Below are 27,796 nucleotides of genomic sequence, written 5' to 3' on the forward strand. Positions count from 1 at the left end.
GGTGGCTTATGGGAGGAAGACAAAGACATAGTCAGATGGCAGAGGCACGCCTGTCCAGCGGAAACTGACCTGCGCCTCCAGGCTGCGCACCTGCGCGGTGAGGTGGCGGCAGGTCTGTTCAGCCTCCTTGGTCTTCAGCCCAGCCTGCTGCAGCTCACGGCCCAGCCGCTCCGCCTCAGCCCGCAGCTCCTTGTTCTCCTTCTGCAGCTGCTCTAGGCCTCGTAGCTGCTCCTGCAGCTCTTGGTTCTGCTGCTTCTTGGCATCATAATGGGTCTTGGCTTTTTCCATCTATGTGGGTAGCAGGTGCATGGATGGGGTTGGGCAGAGGCTGGGGGCAGGGGGATGGGGCAGAGAGGGTCGTGCTGGGCTCCTTACCTGGAGCTTGTAGTGCTCAGCTGCCTGCTCCTTCTGGCTCAGCTGGGCCTGCAGCTCAGCCAGCTGGGCCTGGAGGCGCTGGGCCTCCTGCTGGCTCTCGCCTCCTTGGGCCTGGAAAGCCTAAGAAGAAAGGCAGCAAGGCTGGTCTCGCTGCTCCAGCCTCTTGGGGCCACAGGCGTTCCAGACTCCTGCACGTTCTCAGGATGCTGCAAATTCTCCTCTCACCCTCCCACAGACATGTCCCATCTACCATCCATAGGGGCACTCCTACAGACACGTCCGATCTACCATCTGTAGGGGCGCTCCCATAGACATGTCTGATCTACCGTCTGTAGAAGCGTTCCCTGACCAGCTCACACCCGCTGCTGCCATGGACAGTTCTGACGTCACTGCCATCTGTGAGACCACATGTGGCATCTCCCCGTCTCCATCTGCACAGCCTCCTCAAAGAGGAAGGGGAACTAGTCCTAAGGAACAGTGGGTGCGGGGCATGGAGCCACGGAGGCGCTTGGTGTGTGAACTCATTTCTCCGCAAACCCACTCTGAAAAGTAGCTTTAGCCTCATCCCAGAGAGGGAAATGGAATTCAGATTTATGCGGACCGACCAGGGTCACAGTGACTAAGTGGCAGAGCAAATGGGCCCAGTGCTTATGGTGGCTGGCTGTGGCCCTGCAGCCTCCTGGATCCAGACCGAAACTCCAGAGCCGGGCATGATCCTCTGTCCAGCTTCAACACTGGCAAATGCTTAGCTTGTTGTGGATCCCGGAGGGGAGCATCCTGCCCTTGCCTCTCTTACATCTTCCAGCACAGGGTAGGCCCCAGAAAGAGTGCAGTCAGGACAGGGATGGAGGGGACGGCAGTGAGTCCCAAAGCCCCTGGTACCCAGTTTCTTTGTCCTCAAATAGAGGCCCTGAAGCCTCAAACCACAGCAAATATTTAGTCACAGAAGGTGACAAGGTTGAAGTCATTAAGAACACCATTACAGAGCTGGCGTTGTAACGCAGCAGGTGAGGCTGCCACCTGTGATGCTGGCATCCCATAGGGGCGCAAATTGTGTCCTGGCTGTTTCACTTCTCATCCAGTTCCCTGCTAACAGCCTGGGGAAAGCAGAAGATGGCCCAAGTGCCTGGGGCCCTGCATCCACATGGGAGACCTGGTTGAGGCTCCTGGTTCCTGGCTTCAGCGTGGCTCAGCCCTGGCCTTTGTGGCCAATAGGGGAGTGAACCAGTGGATGGAAGACCTCTCTCTCTAATTCTGCCTTTGAAATAAATAAATCTTTAAAAAAAAAAAAAATGGCCTGGGCAAAGCAGCAGAAGATGGCTCAAGTGCTTGGGCCCCTGTCACCCATGTGGGAGACCTGGAAGAAGCTCCTGGCTCCTGGCTTTGGCTTGGCTCAGCCCTGGTCTTTTCAGCCATCTGGGAGGTAAACCAACAGATGGATCTCTCCTATACCTTTTTCAAATCAATCTTTTAAAAACATAGATTGTCTGGTACTGCTCAGGGCTGACACTGTCACGCCCTGAGCTCAGGCTACGGAGGCCAGTGCTATCCAACAGAACTTTCTGCCTGACAGCTGCTCACCATGCAACACTACTGAGCAGGGGAAATGCAGCTGGTGTGGGTGAAGAGCTGATTTTCTGTTTACTCTGAATTCAAATCTAAAGAGCCATCTGAGAGCAGCGGCTGCTACAGTGGGCAGTGAAGGTCTAGTGGGATGGGACACAGGCAGAGGCTCCTGAGCCTACACAGGCCGCCTCTGCTCCATTCCCACCACAGCCCAAGGGCTTCCGAGGCACCTCCCCTCCCCCAGCCTCACTGTGAGGCAGCCAGAGGCCAGGCCCATGCTGCCCGTCCCCAGCTGTGCCACCTTCAGCTTCTGCTGCTGCATCTTGTTGGTCTGGTCATAGTCAGCCAGCTTCTTACTCAATTCTTCCAGCTGGGGAGGAAAAAGAAGAGCAGGCTCAGGAGGCCTTCCCCTGTATGTCTAGCCAAGCTACAGGAAGTCCCCGGACCACCACACCCAGTGTTCTCAGAAGAAGAAACTCAAGCCTTCTTTCTGGCCTCCAGTTAGGGCACAGCCTGATGCCCAGCTGGCTGGCAGGGCCTGAGTGAGGCGGCACACCACTCCGATGTTGCCAGGCCCACCTGCCCGGCCCCCCACCTGCCCCTACCCTGCAGCCACCAGAGCTGGCAGCACTGGCTCCTCACCACCACCCGGCTCCTGCCACTGCTCCCCAGCCACCCTTCCCAAGCGGGGGTAGGAACGGGGGCCTGGCCTGACTAGCAGATGCACTCAGTGACTGCCCACCCCACCTGCCGCCCAGACGCTGCCAAAGCAGAGGCCCACAGATGCTCAGACCTCGTCCCACATCCACAGGCTGTTAGGCTGCTGTTAGCAGTGTGGCTGCTGCGTAACATTAGCATTAGGGGGAGAGACCGCTGGAAGACGAGAGCAGGGACAGCACACATCCTCCAAGCCCGCCCCACAGTCCCACAGAGAGAAGAGCAGAGGGAGGCGGGGCAAGAGGGAGGCAACAGCCACAAGCAGCTCTGGCACGTCCAGGCATTCTGGGAGTTCACACATGACCAGACAGCAAAGGGGAGAGGCAGGGGCTCCACTGCTAACTGTCGGCTGTCCAATCTGACTTCCTCATCATCGGGGGCTCCTTGGAGGTGAGAGAAGGGGGTCCCGGTCCTTAGCAGGCTCGAGGAGACGGGAGGAGGATGGTAGAGAAAGGTGTTCTCACAAACACCAGTGCGACAGCCTCAATGCCCTGGAGCACAGAGAGATCTGTGAGGAAGAGCAGTCCAACCCTGTGTCCCCCCCTCGGTGCAGAGCCCACCTGCTCCTCTTGACGTCTCTCCGCTATGCTTAGGGTGCAAGTTGCAGAGAGCGCTGGGCGGCCTCCTGGACCCACACCCTCCCTAACCCTGTACATCTCTATCTCCTTCATGGCTTCAGTAAACCCGCACTCCGTGGGAAAGAAGAGCGCCATGAGAAACAGGGCCCCAGGTACCTGATGGTCCTTAGTCGTATGTCCCTAACCAGAAACAGGACTTGGGAGGCTTTGGAATCCCAGGGACTGAGGTCGTCAGGTATGGGAAAGATGACACCTATGCTACCTCTTTCCTGACAGGAAGCTGAGAGAAAAGTGCAGTAGGGTGGGAGGCCGACCTGGGATGGGCGGGATGAGGCCCCGGGGGGCCAGCACACTGCACTCCTGGGCAGACCCTGCCCCCTTCACAAACAGTTCACAACGGGAGCTGGCGGAGGCAAGCTGCAGCCGGGGTCATGCACCGAGACTGGTCACCGCTTAAGCAGCCAGCATTTAGCGAGGACCCCAGGCATTACCTGCTTAGTCTGCTCTCTCTGAAATACCTCTAGCTGCTCCACCTGTGCATGGGGGAGGAGCAATGGAGACAGTGAGATGGGGGCCAAAGAGGCACCAGGCTGACCTCACTGGGCTCTGGTACTTTCCCCCAGGGAACTACACTTCACGCTGTTTTAGAAAATGCCAGTTAGGCTTCTTCTAGGTCCCAGTGGCTCTTGGGACCTCCAGGGCAGCTGAGCCTCTGCGATGGGTGGGTGGTGCTCCCAACTATCCAGGCACAGAGCCCCCAGGGAAGGGAGACCACGGGCATCTTCTTTAGGGCTACAGAGGCTTCAGACTTGAGCTCTACCAACCGCCTCTCCTTTTCAGCCACCAATGAAGGAGACAAGCAAGACCCTGCGGTGTGGGAGCCAGCAGCCCCAGAACACAGAGGAACAGTGTCCCTGCCCCCTCAGGTCTACACCTCTGAGGATGGGGGAGCCGGGCACGGTACCTGGGCAGTGAGTTTCTGTCTCTCTTCCTGGAACCGCTGCCTCTCCTCCAGGACCTTGGCTTTGGCACCCTCATACTTCGCAGTCATCACCTCCAGCTCCCGAGCAGCGCTCTGGGCTTCCCGCTGCATCTCAGCCAGGCGGCTCTCAGCATCGGCACGCACAGAAGCCAAGTCTTGGACGTACTTCTCCCGGGCCTGGTCCAGCTCCACTTCCAGGAACTGCCGGCCGATGCTGGCCCGCTCGCCCAGCCCCCGGTTCTCCTCTGCCAGCAGGCCGTGGGCCTTCTTCAGCATGCTCAGCTGCTCGGCATAGCTGGCCTTCTCCGCCCGCAGCTGCTGGGCTGTGCGCTCCTGCTCCGCCACCTTCTGCCGCAGGGGCCCCAGCTCCCCGAGCTCCCGCTGCAGCCGCATCAGCTCTGCCCGCAGCCCGCCGGCTGCCTGCTTGCTCTGCTCCAGCTCTTCCCGGTGCCGTTTCTCGGCGGCTGCCTGCTCGGCCTGCAGCTGCTGGCAGAGGTGCTTCGCGGGCAGCAGCTCGCTCACCAGGGCCTGGGTGCTGGTGTGCTCCAGCTGCAGGGCGGACAAGGCCTGCTCCTTCTGGAAAAACTTCTCCTGCCAGGCCTTCAGTTCCTGGCCCAGCTCCTCGGCTCGCTCCGCCTGCGAGGCCAGCTCCTGCCGCAGGGTCTCTGAAGCCACGCGCTGCTTCTCCGCCTCCTCCCGGAGGCTCTGCACCTCCTCCCGGAGGGCGGAGCTGCGCTCGGCGGCTCTGGCACTGCTGCTGGCTGTCTCGGCCTGGAGGAGGCGCAGCCGCTCTTCCAGCTTCTGGCTCTTCTCGGACTCTGCTATCACCAGTCGCTTCAGCTCCTTGCTCTCTCCCTCTTTCTCCAGGACCTGGCGGTTCAGGATGGATACCTCCTCCTCCAAGCTGCTGATAAAGCTGTTTTTTCTCTCGGCCTCCTGCTGGCTGCGGGCCACCTGGGCCTTCCACTCATCCTCGGCCTTGCTATGGTCTTGGGCTTTGGCACGGAGGGTGGCCAGCTCCCTCTGGGCCGAGGCTAAGGAGCCCTGACTACGTCCCAGCTCCTGGGTCTTCTCCTCTAAGAGGCCCTGCAGCGTCTCCAGAGCCCGATCTCGCTCAGCCCGGGAGGCCCGCTCGGACTCGAGGCTGTGTGCCAGGCTGTCGACCTGCTCCTGCTGGAGCTGGCGCTGCTGCTCCAGTTTACGCACCTCTGCCTGCAGTGCCTCCAGCTCAGGGCCTGCTGCTTCCGTCTTTCCGGCAGCCTGAGGCGCAGCACCTGAGCTGGAAGCACCCTCTCCACTGGCCGGCCCCGAGGACTGCTCCTTCTCCCTCTTGGCCAGCTGCTCCTTCAGCTGCTCCACAGTTTGCTGAAGCTGCCCCAGCTCCGTTCTCTGGGCTGCTTCCTGCCCACGCAGCCTGGCCAGCTCCTTGTCCTTGTCTTCCTTCTCGGCCAGGGCACGGGCCAACGCCTCCTGCAGGGCAGCAAACTCCACGCGCTGCTCATTGAGGGCGTTCTGCAGCCGCATCTCCAGTTCCGCCTTGGCTGCCTTTTCCAGCGCCAGGTCGGCTTGGGCCCGGCCCCGCTCCTGGGTCAGCCGCGCCACCTCCCTCTCCTGCTGCCCTCGCTCCTCCTGCTGCTGGCCCTGGCTCTCCATCAGTGCGGCACGCAGCCTTTCCAGCTCACTGCCCATCTGCTCCGCCTCACGCTCCATGGCCTGCAGCGCTGCCTGTGTGCTGCAGAATGGCCGGCCCTGCTGCTCCTCCAGCCACTCGGGCTCCCTGTCTCCTGCCCCCGGGGACTCCTTGAGCAGCTCTCGAGAGGCGGTCTCCTGCTGCTCACCGGCCTTGCGCACCAGAGTCTCCAGGCGCGCCACCTCCTTGCTGGTGGAAGCCATCTTCTCCTGCAGAGCGGAGAGGTCGTCTGCGAGCTTCTGGGCCCTGCCCTCCTTCTCCTGGACCTGCTGGCGGGCCCTGGCCAGGCTGGCATGCAGCTGGGCGAGCTCACTCTGCTGCCGGCTCATCTGCAGCTCGCTCTGAGCTTCCATCGCAGCCGCCTTCTCCTTTGCCTCCCGCAGCTCCTGGCGGGCCTTCTCGCACTCCTCCTTCAGGGTCACCAGCTGCTCCTGCAACCTGGCGCCGTGCTGCGCCTCCTCGCGCTGGCTCTCCTCATAGCGCACCCGCCAGGCGGCTGCCTCCTGGCCGAGCTGCTCACACTCACTCTCAGCCCTGCGCTGGGAGGCTTTGGCCTCCGCCAGCTCCTGCCGCAGAGCCTCACTCTCAGCCTGATGGGCCTCCCCCAGCTGCTGTAATCGGGCCTCCAGCCCCCTGCGCCCAGCCTGCTCTTCCTCCAGGTCCTTCCGCTCCTGCTGCTGCTGCTCCACCAAGCGCCGAGTCTCTGCCTTCAGCTCAGAGACACAGCGCTGCTGCTCCCCCAGGGCCTCGGCGGCCCTGCGCTTCTCTTCTTCAAGGCTGCCCTGGGTGACGTTCAGAGCCTCCTCCAGGGCCCGCAGCTGCTCCTGGAGCTGGCCCTTCTCCTGGGCCGCCATTTCGTGCTCAGTGGCTCTTTGCTGCTCAGATCTCAGTTGGGCCCCGAGCTCTGCCACCTGGGCCTGGGCCTCCCGCTGCTCCCGGTGAGCCGCCTCGACACAAGCCTGGAGTTCCTCTACCTTCTGGCTCAGCCCTGCCTTCTCTTGCTGAGCCTGTGTCACCGAGGCCAGGGCACCATCCCGGGCTTCAGTAGCAGCTTGCAGTTGCTGTTGCAGCGTCTCGAGCTCGGCAGCCTTCTCCTGTCCCAGTGCCTCCAGCTGCTGGAGAACGGAATCCCGCTCCCTTAGGTGGGCCTCTCGCTCCTCGGCAGCTCTGGCCAGCTGCTGGGCATGATCTCGCCGGGCTGCCTCCTGCTCCTGAGCGGCCTCCTCCAACTGCTGCTCCTTCTGTTTCAGGCTGCTGCTCAGCTGCTCCACCTGCTGGCGGAGGCCTTGGGCAGTCTGCTCTTGCTGCTGGAGGGCCTGTGTGAGGCGGGCCTGCTCCGTCTGGGCCTGCTGCTTTAGGCTGGCCAGCTCTTGATCCTGCTGCTGGAGGGTGGCCTGGAGTGTGGTGCGCTCTGAGGTCAGAGAAGCCACCTGGGCACTCAGCCGGGCCCCCTCAACCTGGGAGGCCTGCTCCAGCTCCTCCTTGGCCTGGCTGAGGTTGGAGACGGAGCCCTGCAGGTTGGCAATCAGACTGGCCAACTGCTGCTTTTCTTCTTCAAAGCGGCCCCGCTCAGCGAGCAGCTGTGCTTCTTGCTGGCCCTGTTCAGCCTCCAACTTCTCCACCCTGGCCTGGAGCTGGGTGTTGCGTGCAGCAAGAGAGGCTGCCTCTTGCTTCAGAGTTTCTACCTGGTAGGATGAAGAGACAGTGGAGGGTCAGCATGACTCCCGAGTCACCATGCCCCTCCGGGAACTGGGGGTGCTGGGGCCCAGCTACGCACGCGGGTCTACTGGCTGCTCTTGGGTTCCTACCTGCAAGACGTCACCCAGCACCTCACCCTTCTCCTGGGGTGGGTTCTCCCTCAGCTGGGCCAGATGCTCTTCCAGCTGTGAAAGCTTTCCCTGAAGGATTTCATTCTTCTCTTCAAGGCATTTCTGGGAGTAAATAAGAGACCAGTGTGAAGAGGTACAGTAGGCACCAGATTCCCTTATAGCCCCTCATGAACTCCACACCTCCTGACCAAGGCCTCCTTCCCTGGCCTAGAAGAAAACCATAAACCGTGAGCCTGGAACTGCGAGGGACCTGCCTTTCCAGCCCTAAGTCTACAGTGGAAGTCAGTCTTCCTGTGACTGCTTACCTCTCCTCCAGGCTGCTAAGTCTTGAGTCCCGGGTTATCCAAACCACCAGCAGCTTAGAACATGCACCAGGCACCAGCAGCAGTGGCAGCCCCAGCCCGACACTGCTTCCCCACCTGAACCCGGCCAGGCACTGTGCTGGGCGCACCTCTGAACCTCACGTCTGGGGGTGACTGCAGAGCTGAACCTGAAGCTCAGGTGCAAAGTGCCCTGCCTGAGGCTACACAGTCAATCACTGGCAGAGCTGGCTTCTTAGGAAGAGCAGTGAGAACAGCAAATAATCCAGGGAGCGCTCACTTGACACCACACGACGCAGTACGTGCTTCATATACATAAGTTGCCAATGGTAATAAGGCAGCTGCCCATTAGTCCCATTTTAGGAAAGGATGCTTGGAGATACATTAATTTGCCCAAGACCCACATATGGTCAACAGCAGCAACAGGATTCCCAGGGGCAGCGACATAAGCCGCCTCTCTCCATTTTACACACTACCAAACCCTGAAGAGAAGACAGCCGAGACCCCTGCACGGCAGAGCCGAGCACTACACAGACGTCAGGCCTGCATGTGGGGCGCAGACTGTGGCCCTGCTGCCCCGCAGAGGGTTACCTTGTCCTGCAGGGCTGTGCCGAGCTCCTTCTCCAGGTGGGCCTGCTTCTCCAGCCAGTCCCGAGTGGCCTTGCTGTGCTCCTCTGTCAGTTCGTTGAGGGCACCCTGTAACTGCTGCAGGTGACTGGCGAACTCCCGCAGCTGACACAGACATGTGGAAACCCCCATCACCCAGGGCCGAAACTGGCACCACTGCTGCCTGCTCCCTGCACGGAGGGCATGATGCCCCCAATTATCCCTCCAAGCCACTCAACCCACTACTACTAATCAGACTCCGATTCAGGACCACCTGTCAACATTCGGGGCTGCAACCCAGGAGGTGGGCCGACCAGGCAGGTCTCTGGGGAGACTAAAGCCTCAGACAGGCCTCAGGCCAGGGTGGTCTTCACAGCCCTCACTTGGGAGCCTCTAGCCCTGAATCCTCCTTGCACAATCCAGACCCCCGATCACCTTGAAGGAAAGGTCCCCGTTCTCCTCGGAAAGCTGGTTAATCTTGCGATCCATCTGGCCCTTCTCCGTCCGCAGGTCCTGGCACTGCTTCAGCGTCTCATGCAGCCGCACGGTGAGGCTGCGAGGGAGAGGGGCAGTGAGAAGCGTGTGCGGCCTTTACTGGGGGCAGGCAAGGATGAGAGGAAGGGCCAGCACACCTCTCATTCTTGCCTCGCAGCTCCTCGAGCTCTCTGGGCTCCGGCGGGCTGGCTGCCTGCTTCTCGCTGAGCAGAGTCAGGCGGTCGATGCGCTGCTGCATCACGGCTATCTGAGCATCTGGCTCGGGGGGCGGGGGGGAGAGTCAGCCCAGAACCACCGGGAGGGCGGGGTGGGGGGGAGTCCACGGCATCCAATCGAAGGGAATGGGGGGATGGGGCAAGGGAGAGGCCAGCCTCCCGGTCACCCTGGCCTTAAGCCCAGGAGGTGCTCTGGGCATCAGGGCCCTCCGAGGGGACGAGACGGGAGGTGAAGCTGTATCCAGTGCTCCCTTGAAGGAAATCCCAAACGCCGTGTGGCCACCCGTCTGCCCGTGTGCCAGGCACCCACCCTTCTCGGTGAGGAGCTTGCGGTTCTCCGCCAGCTCCAGCTCCAGCTCATCCCTGTTACTCCTCTCGTCTGCGAGCTGCTTCTTCAGCCGTCTCATCTGGAATTGCGGGGTGTGCAGGATGTCGCCCATGGGGGAGGCTGGGGAACCTGAGAGGAAGCTGAGGAAGCAGACAGCCCAGAGCCATGGTAAGAGCCTCACTTGTGAAGCCGGCGACGGGCAGGGACGGGGCAGGGGTCTCGGCGTGAGCACCAGCTGGGAGGACTGGGCACCTGGGCTCTATCTACAGGGCCGCCTCATGCCTCGTGATGTGACCTGAAGAAAACTTTTCTTCCCCTCCCCCGTGCCTGGATTTCCTTGTTGCGAAAGCAAACAAAAAAAGGTGACGTTTCCCCCTTGCCTCTGCAGAGCCACGGAGAGAAGGGATTTGGCAGTAATACCTAATGAAGAAGGGTGTTCCATAAACAGGAAACGGCCAGAACAGACCCCAACCAATTCCCCAACTACGCCCTGAGCCCCAGATCCGCAGGGCACTCCAAGTACCCCCTGCTGTGGTCAAGGATTTGAGGACGGGCGCATACTATGGCCCCGTGCCAGGAGAAGATGCCCAGGACATACTTGTTCCCACTGGAAGAGGAGGCAACCTTCTGTAGCTCTAGGAAGCGAACCTCCCTCTTGGCCTGGTGGCTGGGCGGGGAGAGCTCTTCAGAGAATGTGACGGAACAGGCGGAAGGGACAGGAGCTGGGGAAAAGAAGTAGACAAATCCAGAAAGGTTAGGAAGAAGGTGAACAGATCCACATCTTAGTGAAGTCTGAAGACTTGCTGAGTGAAAGGGACTCCATATACTCAATATCAACTACCAAGGGAGGCACCCGGCAACCTGAGGTTGGTGTCTCCCAGAGCAGGACCAGTGCTCTTGCCTCTCCTTTAGTCCAGCCCTGCAGGGACAACCTGGGGCCCCTCAGCAGGGTCTCCTCATAGCCGAATGGCCTCTCACCTCAGAGCCTCTGGGCTCTCTTCAGAACTCATCCATCCTGAAACCGCACACTGCCAGCAGGCCTTCCTCAAAACTTTCCCTTCCCTTGGCTCCAAGACCACATCCACAGGACTCGCCCACCTCTCATCAGCCACTCTCAGCCCCTCTGACCTGCTCCTCCCCTTCCAGAGGTCCCCAGAGGTCTGACGGCACCTCCCTGCTCTGCCCGCAGTGCCTGCATCTTTGATGGCCACCCACACGCTGACTGCCAGCCCGCATTTGGTCCTCAGCCCTCCCCTGCATTCTAGATTCACTCCCAGCATCTCCGCCTGACCTCTCAGGAGGAACATGAAATCCAGCCGCTAAAAGAGCACTTGCCCGTGGATGTTGTCCTCACGAGCTGCCCGCCAGAGCCCTGCAGAACTCTCGCACCCTACTCATCTACCCAGCGCTCAGACCCGGATCCTTACCAGCCTGACTGGTTTCTGAACCTGCTTTCTCACCTACAGTACGAGCTTTGTGATAGGAAAATACTTTCCAAAACAAAACAAAAGACTGCATTCTCAGCTTCTGAGTCTAGACTAGTGATAATTTAAAGAGTAAAAATGGGCTGGAGTTGTGGCATAGCAGGTAAAGCTGCTGCCTGTGACACCAGCACACCATTTGGGCAATGGTTGGTTTGTGTTCTAGCTGCTCCACTACTGATTTCTTTTTTTTAAATTCATTTTATTTACTTGAAAGGTAGAGTTACAGAGAGGCAGAGGCAGAGAGAGCGAGAGAGAGAGCAAGAGAGAGAGATCTTCCATCTGCTGGTTCTCTCCCCAGATGGCTGCAACAGTCTGAGCTGTGCCAATCCAAAGCCAGGAACCAGGAGCCAGGAGCTTCTTGTGGGTCTCCCAACAAGAACAGAGGGGGAACAGAGGCCCAAGGACTTGGGCCATCCTCCACTATTTTCCCAGGCCATAGCAGAGAGCTGAACTGAAAGTGAAGCAAATGGGACTCGAACTGGTGCCCATATGGATGCTGGTGCTGCAGACTGGGGCTTTAACCTACTGTGCCACAGCGCCAACCCGGTGCTCCACTTGCAATTCAGCTCCCTGCTAATAGTCTGGGAAAGGAAGCAGAAGATGACCCAAGTGTTTAAGGCCCTGCCACGCATGTAGGAGACCTGGATAAAGCTCCTGGCCCCTGGCTTTAGCCTACTTTGGCGCTGGCCATTGCGGCCATCTGGGGAATGAACCAGCAGAAGGAAGATGTCTCTCTCCTTGTCTCTCCCTCTCTGTCTATAAATAAATAAGTAATCTTAAAAAAATAAAATAAATAATAAGTGAAAATAAAAAACAGGGCCAGTGTTGTGGTATAGTGGTTTAAGATGCTGCCTCTGACATAGGCATCCCACATCAGAGCACCCATTAAAGTCTCTACTGCTCCACTTCCAATACAGCTCCCTGCTAATGCACCTGGGAAAAGCAGCAGAAAATGGCCCAAGTACTTGGGCCCCTGCCACCTGTGTGGGATACCCAGAAGGAATTCCAGGCTCCTGGCTTTGGCCTGGCGCAGCCCTGACTGCTACAAGTATTTGGGGAGTGAACCAAAGGGTGGAAGATATCTTTCTTTCTCTCTCTGTCTCTCTCCTTCTCTCTGGCATTCTGCCTTTCAAATAAATCTTTAAAAACAAATACAGTAACAAAAGGCACGCGTGGGGTATGTGTTGTTTGTGATCAAGGGCCTCCTAAGGGCAGACACCACAGCAAATAACCAACTCTCAGCTTCCCTGGGGCTGGCGGCAAGGGGAAGCCCCACAGGTACTGGGAAGGTGGCAGCGTGGCCTAGACCAACCCCTTCTACCACCCACACTTCCCAGGCCCCAACTCTGTGCCTGCATGAAGGACAGAAACAACCTGCACCCCACTTCTCAACTCAGGAGCCCAGCAATCCCCAGCCCAGAGATGAGATGCTCAGGAGTGTGTCCCCACTCACCTTTCTGCAGGAAGTTCTCTAGGTCCTCATCAAGGTTTAGCCCATCCTCATGGTCCAGCATAAATTTAAGAATGACAGCTAACTCAGCCTGGGCCACAGAGAGAGGAAAGGAGCATCACTTCAGTGGTAGAGAGGCCTCTGAAGAGATGGCCGCCTGGAGTCCCAGCCTGCCAGGGCCAATCCCAGGATCTCTGGAGTCCCAGGAGCCTCCTGGATCCCACTCTGCCCAGCAAAGCCCAAAGCTCCCAGCCCAGCCAACACTGGACTAAAGACATGTTCACCCCACCTCCCCTCCCATCCTCCCTTAGAGATGCATCCAGCATGCTGAACTCTGACCACAAGAGCAGTGAACGGGCAAGGAAGACAATCCAGTCAGAAATCTCTCACAGACAACTAGGCTGGCCTCTTCCAGAAGACCCCACCAGAGAGGAGGAGGAAATAAATGGAGTAGCAGTTTTGTTTAGAAACCATATAGGCACACATAGATAAAGAGAAGAGTGATTTCTACTAGTGCACACAGCGCACTTAAATGGAAGTATCGCCAGTGAAGGACTTGGAAGCACACACCGTGGGAACAGGTTGCAGCTACCTCTGCAAATGGGGTTATTATTCCTTCTTTCTGCTTTTCAAAGACCTTTCCCCGAGACTTTCTATAATGAACAGCATGATCACTATCACCATCTTTTGAAGAAGAATAGCACATGCTCTGTGTGGAGCACAGGCTGGGCCCGACGGGTGGACAGATGCATAAGAGCTCACCTGAATTTTATATTCGAGCTGTTCCCAGTCCCTGAGACTTCTGGAGCTCATGGTGGAGTGATATAAGAGCAGCATGGTCATCTAGAAGCCAAAGAGGAGGCAGTTGCTGAGTGAGGCTCTCTCAGTTTTTAGTGCTCCCGCTCTGGCTGTCCCAGGGACTCCGAGCCATTCTGGAGACTCTTCTAAAGCTCCTAGAAGCCTGCAGCCTCTGGCCACCATCCTTATCAGCTGCAGAAACACTGTTGCTTCACAGTGAGGACTCAACGCACATTGTCAAGAAGCCAGGTGCCAGGATTCCCACACAGTTAAACTTCTGGGCTCATGGAAGCCTAGGTACAAAACTTAAGGCACCCTCCATGGCCTGCACCCAGTAGGTGCAGAGGGAATGAAGCAGACTGAACCGAAACATTTGACAACAGCAAGTGAGACCTGATTCCTGCCAGGTCTCCACTGAGGCCCAAAGTGATGATCTAGGAAACCTGTCAGAAGATGATGGGCCCCTAGAATCCTTAGGCCAAATTAACCTCTGCTTCTGACAGGTGCTACCTGGTCTGACCTCCGACCTCCAAGAGCCCCAGGAATAAAGCACCTTCCCTAGGGTTAAGAGATGGCCTTGCAGCTCCTCAGGTACCAGCCGCCTTCCCCAGTCTGGCAGCCCTTGTGTACCTTGGCTAGTTCCAGCTCTGATCCCTCCATTATCTTCTGCACAGACACCAGACATTCCACAGAAGAGGGGTGTTTTCGGTTTTCTGCAATGACAATATTAAAGAAATTGGGGTGAACTTCCTGGAAATTGTACCTGAGAGCCTTAGAACACCTGATCACCTGATTCTGAGAAGCAACATCTCACGCTATGAGGTGTAAAGCTCCCTGTTCTCTCTCCTGTCCTGCCTCACACTTTTCCATCTGAAGTCAATTCTAGTCTGGATCAGTTCCAGGGCTACAGGGCTACAGGGGTGGTACTCATAGCAGCTTGGGTCATGACTCTGCACTTACCCACCCACTCACCAACTCCCACTTATCACACAGAGAAGGAGCCCAGAGATTCCAGACCACTCTTGCCACTACATCTGCAGACGACTGGAGAAACTGTCCAAGAAACAAGAAACAATGGCTCTTGTGCCCGAGGGGGTCTGGGCTCAGTCACTAACAGCTTGCTCCACCCAGATCTGTTCTCACCATTCCTGCGACCCTCCTGAGGTGGAGATGGCGGACAGCTTCCACGTCAAAGGTGAGACTCTGTGGTCCGAGGCTGGACAAGGGGAGGGGAGCTAAGGAACTGTGTTCTTATTTAAGCTATCAACCTGAAGTGCAGACAGGAAGCCTATGTCCAGAAAGGTCACAGGGTGCAGAGAAGAGCAAGGATCTCAATTTAAATCTGACCCTGTCCTGACACCTATCTCCTAGACAGCTGATTCAGAGTTCTCTGGGGGGAAATGGGTTTTTCTTGCAAGGGAAAGAGTGTACCACGGCTCCTTCTCTTTCCTCTGTTTCCCTGAAGTGGGGTAATAGGAACTCGAGGTAGTTTGAGTCTCAGAAAGTGACCCCCGTGGCTCTCTGAGATGGGCTCTGGGACTGAAGGATGGAAGCATCACAAGACCCCGGGAAGCTGAGTCAGTTCTATTTGTCTCTGGACTAACGAGTAGGGAGCCTTGAGACTTTTCTCCTCCAGATGCACACAAACTGGACAGATAACTGAGAGGTGCTTACTCTGCAGGAAACTGCACACAAAGGCCAATCTCTCTGGCACCGGCTGCTGCAGGATCTGCTGCCCCTCGTCAATGCTGTGGCTAGAAAAAGAGCAAGCATTAGAACCAGAGTACTTAGCAAGTTTTGCTACTCCTCACATACTACTTCCCCTCCCTGTAGAGCCTGGTCCTTGCGGGGTCTAGGAGAGAAGCCGAGGAGAACCTAATGGCAGCAAGAAGACACCAGCACACCATTTATGCAGACAGAGACTGTGGGCGAGAAGTGGGGGCATGAGGATTGGGGTCCTGAGTGAGATGGCACTGTGCCATCCTCTGCAAATATACAAACACTCTGTGGGAAAGAGGGCTAAGTGCTGGAGGCAGCACAGACCAATGGGAAGCTGGATTAGCTTGTAATGGCTCAACTCTAAAACGACAGGAAGTCTAGAAAACACGGTTAGAGTGAGAGTAAAAGAAGCCCATGGGAAGGGAAAAACAGGCCCCAGACCTGAAAGAACAGGAGGAAACCAGACTCTGAAGCGACAGGGCAAAGTCCCCACACCCGGCTGAACGCTGAGTGAACACCTCCCAGAGACGGTGCCAAGGGCTCTCAGCCATTCTTGATTAGTGGCTCTTGCATGCACTTACTTGTTTAAGTGGAAGGACAAGCAAGTGAGAAGACAGCAGTGAGGGGTGGGAGGCAGCAGGGGGAGCTCTCATCCAGCAGAGACCTGACCCTGGCCGCTCCAACTTCAAGTTCACTTTCAGAGGTAAATACCACACCATTGCATGTTGAAGAATAGGTGAAGTTACACTTCAAGCTCAAGCTACAGCTGGAGTGATGATGAAAGCACCCAAGGGCTCCTCAGAACCAGAACCCCCAGATTCCAGCCAACCTCTGGAGGGGAGCACACGCAGGCCCTAGAATCTTCCAATGCCAGAGACATCTTGCAAAACACAAGCAGCATCCAAGCCAAGACAATGAGTGTACCTCCCCTCATCTCCCAAGTGACTACACAGGCTTCTTAGTGAACTCCCAACGAGAGACATTCTGGGTAGCTGGTGACTCCTTACTTCAATGTAGAGTAGTATTTACCTAAGTGTATTTCAATAATTAAAAATACAGAGTATTCTCATGTTAACTGAAAAATGCCAGATTAAACCAAACTGAACACTTTCAGGGGCCGGTGCTATGGTGTAGTGGGTAAAGCTGCTGCCTGCATTGCTGGCATCCCATATGGACACCAATTCAAGTCCCAGCTGCTCCACTTCCTATCTAGCTAGCTGCTATGGCCTGGGAAAGCAGTAGAAGATGGCCCAATTCCTTGGGTCCCTGCACCTGCATGGGAGACCTGGAAGAAGCTCCTGGCTCCTGCCTTCGATCGGCGCAGCTCCAGCCATTATAGCCAGTTGGAGAGTGAACCAGCAGATGGAAGACTTCTCTCTCTCTCTCTCTGTCTCTTTGCCTCTCCTTCTATCTGTGTGTAACTCTGACTTTCAAATAAACAAATAAATCTTTAAAAAAAAAAAAAAAAAAAAACGAACACTTTCTAAAGAAGAGACTATGGGGTGGGTGTTTGTCTCAGCAGCTAAGACTCCACTTGGGGTGCCTGTATCCCATATCTGAGTGCCTGGGTTTGAATCCCAGCTCTGTTACCAGTTCCAGTTGATATATACCCCAGGAGGAAGTAAAGTGATGGTTCAAAGCTGGGTCCCTTCTGCTCATGTGGGAGACCCAGCCTGAGTCTCCAGCGCCTTGGCTTCAGCCTGGCCTGGCCTTGACTGTTTCAGGCATTTGAGAAATGAACCAGCATTTGGGAGCTCTCTGTCTCTCTCTGCCTTTAAAAAAAAAAATAAATAAATAAGTAAACAGAGAGACTATAATATGCATTAGTTCCTAAACCTATCTGATTACAAAACCTCTTTCCCCTACTAACCCCTAATGTAAGTAAAGATGTGTAGAACATGTGTTGGAAAATAACCAGACCTGGAGAAATGCAACCCCCCTTGGAGACGGGGTTCAAGTCTCATCCAGCAGGAAGCTGTCCAGAACCACTGCTGGTGATGCCTGCAGCGTCCTTCCCAGTACCCACTCTGTGCTACCTGAAAGCCTGCAGTACAGCAGGCAAGGGTGCTTTCCATATGGCCTCACGGCTGAGGGACAGTTTTTACTGGGAAGAACAGAGATCCGTATCAGTAAGACAAATGCCAAGGCTTTAGATATTCTAGAAAATGCCTCCACTAACCTTTGCTACTCAAGCCTCACAGCTACCAAAGAGAAGGGGCAGCCTTTTTGCTATTAACACACAGAAAAGTAGAGATGGAAACTTGTCAGAGCAATTGATGCCAACAAAATTTCCCACAGAGAAGGCCAAGTATCCACAGGACCAGGACTGTTCAACTGTCAGAGCTTCTATCTGCTCACCAATGCCACCATCCTCCACTGTCTGCTGGCTTCGGATCTGGGTGAGCACCAGCAGCAGTATCAGGACTGCAACAGCCAGGACACCTTCACCAACAATGTCTGCCTCCCAAGGAAATCGGTCTACATTGTCCTAGGTCTGAGTCAGGGGCTCGGCTTAACCTGGGATTTCAATGAACCTCCTACCTCCAACTCTCTCTCCCTCCCTCTCTCTTGCTCTCCCCCCAGTCTAAGGCTCAGGCAGCACCCTAGAAGATGATGATTTAGAAATAGGCATCTTGGATTTTTGACTCTCATTATGAAGATTCTCACTAGGTTGTAAATCTGTAACTCTCATCATTACTGTTGGACACAACTACTATTCTTGTCATCAAGCACAGAAAATTTATCTTCTCTAAAGAAAACTAAGCTAATCTGAAGTAAAAAATGCATGCTGCCGCCTACCATCCAACACAAGACATACTATTCTTGGTGGCCTTTCCTAGTGATGTTGAACAACGGATTCAGTATTGCCAGCCTAATGGTTTCTTAGTCATTGATGTTGGGTGCCTAGATCTATCACTGCTGTAGGGTTAAAAATAATGACTTTTTTTCTTTTTTAAAGATTGTATTTATTTATTTGACAGGCAGAGGTACAGTGAGAGAGAGAGAGACAGAGAGAAAGGTCTTCCCTCCATTGGTTCACTTCCCAAATGGCTGCAACGGCCACAGCCGCGCCGATCCAAAGCCAGGAACCAGGTGCTTCCTCCTGGTCTCCCATGTGGGTACAGGGCCCAAGCACTTGGGCCATCCTCCACTGCCTTCCCAGGCCACAGCAGAGAGCTGGACTGGAAGAGGAGCAACCGGGACTAGAACTGGAGCCCCATGGGAAGCTGGCGCCACAGGTGGGGGATTAGCCTAGTGTGTCATGGCGCCGGCCCCCCAAAAATAATGACTTTTGATAGGAGTTGCAAAATACCAATTTATGATTGGTACATGATCCCACTATGAGGTATTCTTGCAAAAAATAAAAGAACCTTAGGCTAATTAAGCTAAGATCTAATTATTAGTTAATAGGCAACCATGGGGAACAGAGAAACAAGTTAGGCAAGTCTCATGGTAGTGGGATAGACACACTGGGGACACTGCGATGAGCTCCTGATGACAGAGATTCAACACTAGACTGAAGATTTTAGAGTCCAACCTTCCAGCAATGAAGAGTCACTGAAGTGCTACCATGAAAACAGGATCTGAGAAAGGTCCTTGAGATCACATGTACAGTAATGGACTAGAATAAGCAGAGATTAGAGAAGAATGAGACCATGAGGACCTGGGCATGAGGCAGATGAGAGCAGTGAGAGGTCCTCTAAAGGACAAATGGAGAGAATGGTGACCAATCAGAAATAGTGCCAAGGACAGACAGGAATTCACTCTGAAGCTGAAATGTCCTGCCTGGATAACTGGGAGAGACAATGGTAGTGTCAGGACCAAAATAGGAACTGTGAATTCTTTCAGAGGCACTAAGCCAGTCATACCATACAAAATTTTTTAAAATCCCAAAATACCACTCTAGCAAAGCCACCTGTCCTGGCTACACAGCCCCATCAGACTTTGCTGATGAAGAATATCAATGACATCTCCAATCACTCATCTACACACTCAACACACATTAATTAAAATCTAATCAACATCCTGTCCTCTGATTTAAGCTAGGTGCACAGATGAATCCAGCACAGTCCCTGCCCTTCGTCAGTTCAGTTCTACCTGCTGTCTCTGCTGAGGAGCTGTTGCCAATGAATGAGTGGCCAAATTGCTTCACAAAGACACGAAACCCTGACACCAGTCTCAGCTGCCATATATAGTACATAAGCACCCTCAGTGTATCTTGGCCTGGGACTCACGGGCAACTGTGATCTCTCTCTTTTTTTTTTTTTTTAATTTATTTATTTATTTGAAAGTCAGAGTTATACAGAGAGAAAGGCAGGCAGGCAGGCAGAGAGGAAGAGGGAGAGGGGGAGAGGGGGAGAGGGGGAGAGGGGGAGAGGGGGAGAGAGGTGTCTTCCATCTGCTGGTTTACTCCCCAACTGGCTGCAATGGCTGGAGCTGAGCTGATCTGAAGCCAAGAGCCAGGAGCTTCTTCCAGGTCTCCCACGTGGGTGCAGGGGCCCAAGGATTTGGGCCATCATCTACTGCTTTTCCAGGCCATAGCAGAGAGCTAGGTCAGAAGTGGAGCAGCCAGGACTCAAACTGGTACCCATATGGGATGCCGGCACTGCAGGCGGCATCTTCATCTGCTACACCACAGTGCCAGCCCTGTGATCTCCTTTCAAAAGATGGAGGGGGTTCCCCATTTTGGTCCCCCTAATTTCTTATTTTATGGCTGGCTTCTCACTTTGACTAGGGGTGGGCATTTGGCTCGGCGATTACATGCCACGTGGGCTGCCTGCGTCCCATACTGGAATGCCTTTGTCTGAGTCCCCACTCCACTCCCCATTCGTTTCCTGATAACACACACACATACATGGGAGGCAGCAGACAATGGCCCAAATCGTTAGGTCCCTGCCACCAAGATGGGAGACTGAGATAGAGCTCTGGGCTCCTGGCTTCAGCCTGGCCCAGTCGTAGCTGTTGCAGCATTTGGGGAATGAACTAGCAATGGAAGACATCTCTTACTCTTTCCCTCTCTCTGCCTTTCAAATAAAATAAAAAGAAATAAAAATTAGTTTTGTCTATAGGACAAAAAAAATAAGAGGCGGTCAGCTTTGGCCTCCATATGCCTGAAAGTTGATATGAAATCAGTAAGGTAACTTCATGTACAGCGTGACTGATCTTGGCTTTGTACCCAAGAGGTAGGACTTCAGGAAGAGGCTCCACTCCATTGGTTTCTCAAGTAACTTGGATGTTCTAAGGAAACCTGTGCTAAAGACACAGATACAGGCCGGCGCCGCGGCTCAACAGGCTAATCCTCCACCTAGCAGCGCCGGCACACCGGGTTCTAGTCCCGGTCAGGGTGCCGGATTCTGTCCCGGTTGCCCCTCTTCCAGGCCAGCTCTCTGCTGTGGCCAGGGAGTGCAGTGGAGGATGGCCCAAGTGCTTGGGCCCTGCACCCCATGGGAGACCAGGAGAAGCACCTGGCTCCTGCCTTCAGATCAGCGTGGTGCGCTGGCCGCAGCACACCGGCCGCGGCGGCCATTGGAGGGTGAACCAACGGCAAAGGAAGACCGTTCTCTCTGTCTCTCTGTCTCTCTCTCTCTCTCTCTCACTGTCCACTCTGCCTGTCAAAAATTAAAAAAAAAAAAAAAAAAAAGAAAAGAAAAGAAAAGAAGACACAAATACAAAATAGAGGCCCAACTAGACTCCTGGTTACAGGACAACAATAAGCTTATCAAATGTTAATCTACCTCACAAAGCAAGTTAATGGGGCAGGTAAAAAGCCTAGAGACATTATAAAGGCCTGGAAAAGGGCAGATCTACAGTATGCTAACAAGCTAGGGATGCAATTTTTCAGGGGTTTCCTATTTGCCTCAAGTGTAAGAGCTTTCTCTTTCGCATGGCCCCAGGGGTTGCAAAAACAGAGCCTGTGATAGGATAGGGTAGGGGCAAGTCAAAAAAAGAGGCTTACTGAAGACTCCTGTGGAGACAGAGGAGGGGAGCCCAGTGTGGGTTGCTGGAACCCTGGGGGAGCACAGAGGCTTGAAGGCTCTTCTGTGCCAAGGCGGAAGCTTTAGGGCGGGCCGAGACTGAAATTTCTTCCATACAGAGTACCAGTGACTGGCGGATGGGTCTAACACTCGTTTGCCTCGGACACCACCCAGGCCTCTGACATCCCAATCCTGCCTTTGCCATCTCCAAGGACAGGGAGCAAACATGGGCCCTCATAGCAACCATCAGCTTTGCCTGAGGCTACAGAGGGATGTGGTGCATACTCACAGACTGTCGATGATCTTGACAAAGATGCTGCCATCCTGGAGCTGTGGCACAGCCTCCACGGGGTCAGCCACGCGCAGACTGTTTATCTGGAACCCAAAGGGAAGAAACTGGTGAGACTTATAAATGCTAGAAACCGTGTGGTCTGCCCCTGTTTCTAGATGCTGGCAATTTTCTGCTCAGCGTAAGTGCCTTCAGTTAAGCAACAGAAACAAAGGAACTGATGCTTCCGGAAGTTCTAATTAAGCAAGGAATGTGGGGAGACCACTGATCCCATCACAGCCACCTAAAATGCCACCAAAAGTCCTCTCTTCTGTTTCAACCAAGTAAGAGCTTACATCCTAGAATGCTACAGTCCTAGGGATATGAGGCTTAAAATATAATTAAGCATCAAATGGTTCTGGAAAGCTGTGTACGAAACTAGTACAGGCTGGCGCCGTGGCTCACTTGGCTAATCCTCCGCCTGTGGCGAAGGCACACCGGGTTCTAGTCCCGGCCGGGGTGCCAGTTCTGACCCGGTTGCTCCTCTTCCAGGCCAGCTCTCTGCTGTGGCCCGGGAGTACAGTGGAGGATGGCCCAAGTGCTTGGGCCTTGCACCTGCATGGGAGACCAGGAGGAAGCACCTGGCTCCTGGCTTCAGATCGGCACAGCATCCAGCTGTAGTGGCCATTTCCGGGGGTGAACCAACAGAAGGAAGACCTTTCTTCTCTCTGTCTCTCTCTCTCTCTCTCTCAATGTCTAACTCTGCCTGTTCAAAAAAAAAGAAAGAAACTAATACAGACCGTAGAAGAAGCCTGAGGTGGGAAAAAGAAACGCTTTTTACCTATAACCTTTTTTTTTAAAGAATTATTTATTTGAAAGTCAGAGTTACACACAGAGAGAAGGAGAGGCAGAGAGAAGGAGAGGGGAGGGGAGGGGAGGGGAGGGGAGGGGAGGGGAGGGGAGGAGAGGAGTATTCCATTCCACTTGTTCACTCCCCAAATGACCACAATGGCCCGAGCTGAGCTGATCTGAAGCCAGGAGTCAGGAGCTTCTTCCAGGTCTCCCATGCGGATCCAGGACATCGCAGAAAGCTGGATAGGAAGAGGAGCAGCCAGGACTGGAACCAGCACACATATGGGATGTTGGTGCTGCAGGTTGAGGCCACAGCGCCAACCCCACCTATATAACCTTCTGTAGCTCCTAAATGTTTGCATCCTTATGTCTCCTGAATTTTTATATTATAGTCCTTTGTAGCTTTTGAATTTTGAAATATCCAAAGCATAAACATTACATGTTATATACTCCCATACAGACATAAAATCTTATTATTAGTGCCTTTTTATTCTCTTCAGACACAAAATTTTGATTGAAAAGGAAGCAAAGGAGGATAAAGAAACAATACAGAAGAGGTAACTTTTTCAAAAAGGGAGGAAGGAAAAGAGGAGCTGGGAACCTCAGAGAAAAACTTCTCAGTTGCAATCAATTGCTTACTCCCCTTCTTGATTTCAGGCAGAAGTCCATCTAAACCAGTCTCCACCACCAGCAAATTCACCAGAGGCCACGTGCAAATCAATCAGGTATATGGGTTATTCTACAAGCATCTATGGCTGATAGCTACAGGAAAACTCAGGAATTCCATAAGCACTCAAGTCCTGTAGTAGCAGGGGCTGAAGCTTACCTTTGTATTACACACGAAGGAAGGATCTGCTAATTAATCTCATATGTAACACTAAGAGGGGAGTGAGACTTAGCCTAAGAAACAAGGTATTTTTAATGACTTCAGCACAGTGGTTATGTGCAAACAACAAGATTCTATTTCTCAAAGTGTGTTCTTTAAAAAGCACAGGGTTAGGGCTGGTGCTGTGGTGTAGCAGGTAAAGTCACTGCCAGCATCCCATGTGTGCACCGGTTTGAGTCCCAGCTGTCCCACTTCCAATCCAACTCTCTTCTATGGCCTGGGAAAACAGTAGAAGATGACCAAACTCCTTGGGCCCTTGCACTGATGTGGGAGACCAAAAAGAAGCTCCTGGCTCCTGGCTTCAGATCAGCCCAACTCCAGCCATTGCAGCCATCTGGGGAGTGAACCAGGAGATGGAAGACTTCTCTCTCTCTCTCTGCCTCTGTAACTCTGCCTTTTAAATAAATAAATAAATTTTTAAAAAAAGAAAGAAAGAAAGCAAGCAAGCAAGCAAGCAAGCAAGCACAAGGTTGGGACACGGAGATACAGATTGCAGGTCCAGCTCCTCCACTAATGTGACACGAGCCTGTTATCAATTTTATTTTTCTGTGCTTATCTTCTCCCTTGTCAAAAGGAGGGAATCCCACAGGTCTCTAAAGACCTGCTGTGGGCTCAAATGGGATTATGGCTGCAAGAACACATTTTTAAAGATCTGTTCATTTGAAAGTCAGAGAGGGAGGGAGAGAGGGAGAGACGGAGAGAGGGAGAGAGGGAGATTTTTTTCCCCCAAAGTACTATTTATTTATTTGAAAGGTTGAGTTAGAGAAAGAGAGAGACAGAGATCCTCCATCCTGGTTCACTCCCCAAATGGCCACGTCGGCCAGGTCTGGACCAGGCTGAAGTCAGGAGCCAGGAGCTTCAACCAGGTCTCATATGAGGGTGCAGGGGCCCAATGAGTTGGGCCATCTTCTGCTGCTTTCTCAGGCACATTAGCAGGAAGGTGGATCAGAAGTGGAGCAGCTGGGACTTGAAATGGCTCTCATGTGGGATGCTGGTGCTGCATGCAGCAGTTTAACCTGCTGTACCACAGTGCAGGCCCCAACACCACATTTTTTAAAAGTACTAAATGTGGGGCTGGTACTGTGGCATAGTAGGCTAAGACTCCACCTATAGTGCTGGCATCCCATATGGGCACCGGTTTGTGTCCTAGCTGCTCCTCTTCTGATCCAGCTCTCCACTTATGGCCTGGGAAAGCAGAAAATGTCACAAGTACTTGGGCCCATGCACACAGAGACCCAGAAGAAGCTCCTGGCTCCTGGTTTCAGACTGGCCTAGCTCTGACCTTAGTGGCCATTTGGAGAGTGAACCTGCAGATGGAAGACCTTTCTCTCTGTCTCTCCTTCTGTCTATAACTCCACCTCTCAAATAAATAAATAAGATCTTACAAATACTTGGTTCCCTGCCACCTATCATGGGAAACCCAGATGGATCCAGGCTCCTGCCTTTGGCCTGGCTCAGGCCTGGCTGTTGTGGATATTTGGGAAGTGAACCAGCAGATGCAAAAGCTTTCTGTCTCTTTTCTCTGAATATCTGCCTTTCAAATAAAAATAAACAAATAAAATTTTTTTAAAATTTTAAAAATAAGTAGACTTCCATTTTATAACAGTTAAATTAGCTGCATACACTGTAAAATTAAGAGACTTTTCAAATCATGATTCAGGGGCCAGCATTGTTGCAGACCAGGTCTCACTGCTGCTTCTAATACCAGCACCCCATCTCCAAGTGTGGGTTCAAGGCCCAGTCCTGGCTTATTGTATCCATTTGAGGAGTGACCTACTAGATGGAATATCTTTCTGTCTGACTCTCCCTGTCATTCTGCTTTTCAAATAAACAAATCTTCTATTAAAAAAAAGTCCTTTAAAAAAGCCAGCAATTCATCTATAGAAAAAACAGTATGCAGTTAAATACTTTATTAAAAACTTTTAAACAGTGAAAAGTTTCATTTTTTAAAGTGTGGAATGTAAAACATGATCTCTCACTAAAGTCTTAAAGACAATATATCTATAATGTCTATTGAAAAAAGCACATTCTAATTGTCCTGGACAGATCAGTATCGTTTTCTGAGAATATCAAGACTTAAGCAACCCAAAACATCTCTTTAAAAAAATATATATAATATATACATATACATATTATATATATATATATATATATATATGTGTGTGTGTGTGTGTGTGTATATATACATATATATACATATGTATATATGTATGGCCAGCGCCGTAGTACAGCAGGTTAAAGCCCTGGCCTGTGGTGCCGGCATCCCATATGGGCGCCGGTTCTAATCCCAGCTGCTCCACTTCCCATCTAGCTCTCTGCTGATGGCCTGGGAAAGCAGCGGAAGATGACCCAAGTACTTGGGCCCCTGCTCCCACACGGGAGACCCAAAAGAAGCTCCTGGCTCTTGCCTTCAGATTGGCCCAGCTCTGGCCGTTGCGACCATTTGGGGAGTGAACCCTACCCGCCCTCATTCTGCCTTTCAAATAAATAAAATAAATCTTAAATATATGTATTATTTATTTATTTGAGAAACAAAGACAGAGAAAAAGCTCCTATTTGCTGGTTCACTGATCACCAACAGCCAGACTCGGACTGGGCAAGCTGCAGCTGGGAGCCAGGAACTCTCCCATGTGAGTGATAGGAACCCAATAACTTGAGCCATCACTGCTGCCTCCCAGGTCTGCATCAGCAAGAAGCTGAAATTAAGAGCCAGATGCCGGTCTCAGGCACTCCAATGTGGGACACAAATGTTATAAACCTGCATCTTAACTGTTAGGTCAAACTCCATTCCATCTTTTTTTTTGACAGGCAGAGTTAGACAATGAGAGAGAGAGAGAGAGAGAGAGAGAAAGAAAGGTCTTCCTTCTGTTGGTTCACCCCCGGAAATGGCCACTACAGCTGGATGCTGCGCCGATCTGAAGCCAGGAGCCAGGTGCTTCCTCCTGGTCTCCCATTCAGGTACAGGGCCCAAGGACCTGGGCCATCCTCCACTGCACTCCCAGGCCACAGCAGAGAGCTGGACTGGAAGAGGAGCAACTGGGACAGAACCGGCGCCCTGACCGGGACTAGAACCCGGTATGCCAGTGCCACAGGCAGAGGATTAGCCTAGTGAGCCGTGGCATCGGCCCATTCCATCTCCTTTTAATACCTGCCATCTAGGTAAAACATTCAAGATCCATGAATGCTTGTCCACTAGTAAGACTGAACATCATACCAACTGGCTGATTTAAAGCAAGGAATCTAGAGTCATTACTTATACCAACTGTGTAAAATAATTATTTCTCTCCTAAATATAAAAATATTTTCCCCAGTGAGTTAACTCTGCTCTCAAATGAATAATTATTTAAAAGTTGAGGAAGCAGAGAAACTCTTCCATCTTAAGTCAGGGCATAAAACGTTGAGTAAGGACAGCACACTACGTAACTTAAGAGCTGTCTGTGAGGTTTGTGGAGTTGGTCAAGGCTGCCCAATCCTGGTAACAGCTTATTTATGACAAACTGCTGTTTACAAATAATCTCAAGCTATACTTTAAGGAAAATAAAATTGAAATTTATTTTTCCATTATAAAATAAATTATTGAAAAACCAGAAGATAAAACACAAAACACCTCCTACATTTTTGGCATTTTGATGTATTCCTTTCTAATCTTTCCCTAGGTAATTTTAAAAACCATGACTGTAATTAGGTGTGTACATTCTATGCCACTCTTCTTACTAACATACCAAAAGCATTATTTCATGCAACTGCAATTTCACAGAATTCATTTTAGTTGCATTACTTTGGTTAAAATTGAAAAAACTATGACTACACTTTAATACTTTAAAGCATGTTCACTGTGTTTTTGGAAGTATTTGCTGTTAAACAAAACTAGTCTTGTGTCTATACTGTGTAATGGCACCAATCACTTTAAAAACAAGCCTACAGGATGTGTGATTAGCTTAGTGTTCAGGACACTCACATCCCACGCTGGAGAAACTGGGTTTGAGTCCTGTCTCCAGCTCCTGACTCCAGCTTCCTGCTAATGTAGACCCTGGGAGGTACCAGTTATAGTTCAAGTACTTGCATCCCTACCACCCACATGGGAGACCTGACTAAGTTCTGGGTCCTGGCTTTGGCCCAGCCCAGCTCCAGCTGTTGCAAGCATTTTGGAAATAAATCAGTGGGTATGAAATCTCTGTCTCTCTCATTCTCCATGTCCTTCTCTCTCTCAAAAAAAAAAAAAAGCCTAGACCAGGCCGGCACCACAGCTCAACAGGCTAATCCTCCGCCTTGTGGCGCCGGCACACCGGGTTCTAGTCCAGGTTGGGGTGCCGGATTCTCTCCTGGTTGCCCCTCTTCCAGGCCAGCTCTCTGCTATGGCCCGGGAAGGCAGTGGAGGATGGCCCAAGTGCTTGGGCCCTGCACCCCATGGGAGACCAGGAGAAGCACCTGGCTCCTGCCTTCGGATCAGCGCGGTGCGCCGGCCGCAGCAGCCATTGGAGGGTGAACCAACGGCAAAAAGGAAGACCTTTCTCTCTGTCTCTCTCTCTCACTATCCACTCTGCCTGTCCAAAAAAAGGAAGACCTTTCTCTATCTCTCTCACTGTCCACTCTGCCTGTCAAAAAAAATTTAAAAAAATAAATAAAAATTTAAAAAAATAAAAAGCCTAGACCTAAATAAATA

General features: G+C 52.9%; 1 protein-coding gene across 6 annotated transcripts in view; it reads right to left on the reverse strand.

The window, feature by feature from the left end:
• Positions 1-27,796, reverse strand: part of NUMA1 (nuclear mitotic apparatus protein 1) — an 86,012-nt gene that overhangs the window by 5,601 nt on the left and 52,615 nt on the right. For 5 of the 6 annotated variants that reach the window (XM_062196642.1, XM_062196641.1, XM_062196644.1 and 2 more), the window contains exons 3-18: positions 21,417-21,502; positions 15,108-15,187; positions 14,064-14,146; positions 13,398-13,478; positions 12,639-12,726; positions 10,300-10,423; positions 9,684-9,841; positions 9,296-9,413; positions 9,099-9,216; positions 8,649-8,789; positions 7,717-7,839; positions 4,201-7,593; positions 3,728-3,769; positions 2,243-2,311; positions 376-495; positions 70-288 (exon numbers count right to left, since the gene is read on the reverse strand). In XM_062196642.1, the coding sequence (XP_062052626.1) occupies positions 70-288; positions 376-495; positions 2,243-2,311; positions 3,728-3,769; positions 4,201-7,593; positions 7,717-7,839; positions 8,649-8,789; positions 9,099-9,216; positions 9,296-9,413; positions 9,684-9,841; positions 10,300-10,423; positions 12,639-12,726; positions 13,398-13,478; positions 14,064-14,146; positions 15,108-15,187; positions 21,417-21,502 (5,043 nt within the window). The remainder of the gene's footprint in view (positions 1-69; positions 289-375; positions 496-2,242; positions 2,312-3,727; positions 3,770-4,200; positions 7,594-7,716; positions 7,840-8,648; positions 8,790-9,098; positions 9,217-9,295; positions 9,414-9,683; positions 9,842-10,299; positions 10,424-12,638; positions 12,727-13,397; positions 13,479-14,063; positions 14,147-15,107; positions 15,188-21,416; positions 21,503-27,796) is intronic. The other variant, XM_062196643.1, reaches the window with a different exon arrangement.

The sequence above is a fragment of the Lepus europaeus genome, chromosome 7, assembly GCF_033115175.1.
Source record: "Lepus europaeus isolate LE1 chromosome 7, mLepTim1.pri, whole genome shotgun sequence".
NCBI lineage: Eukaryota > Metazoa > Chordata > Mammalia > Lagomorpha > Leporidae > Lepus > Lepus europaeus.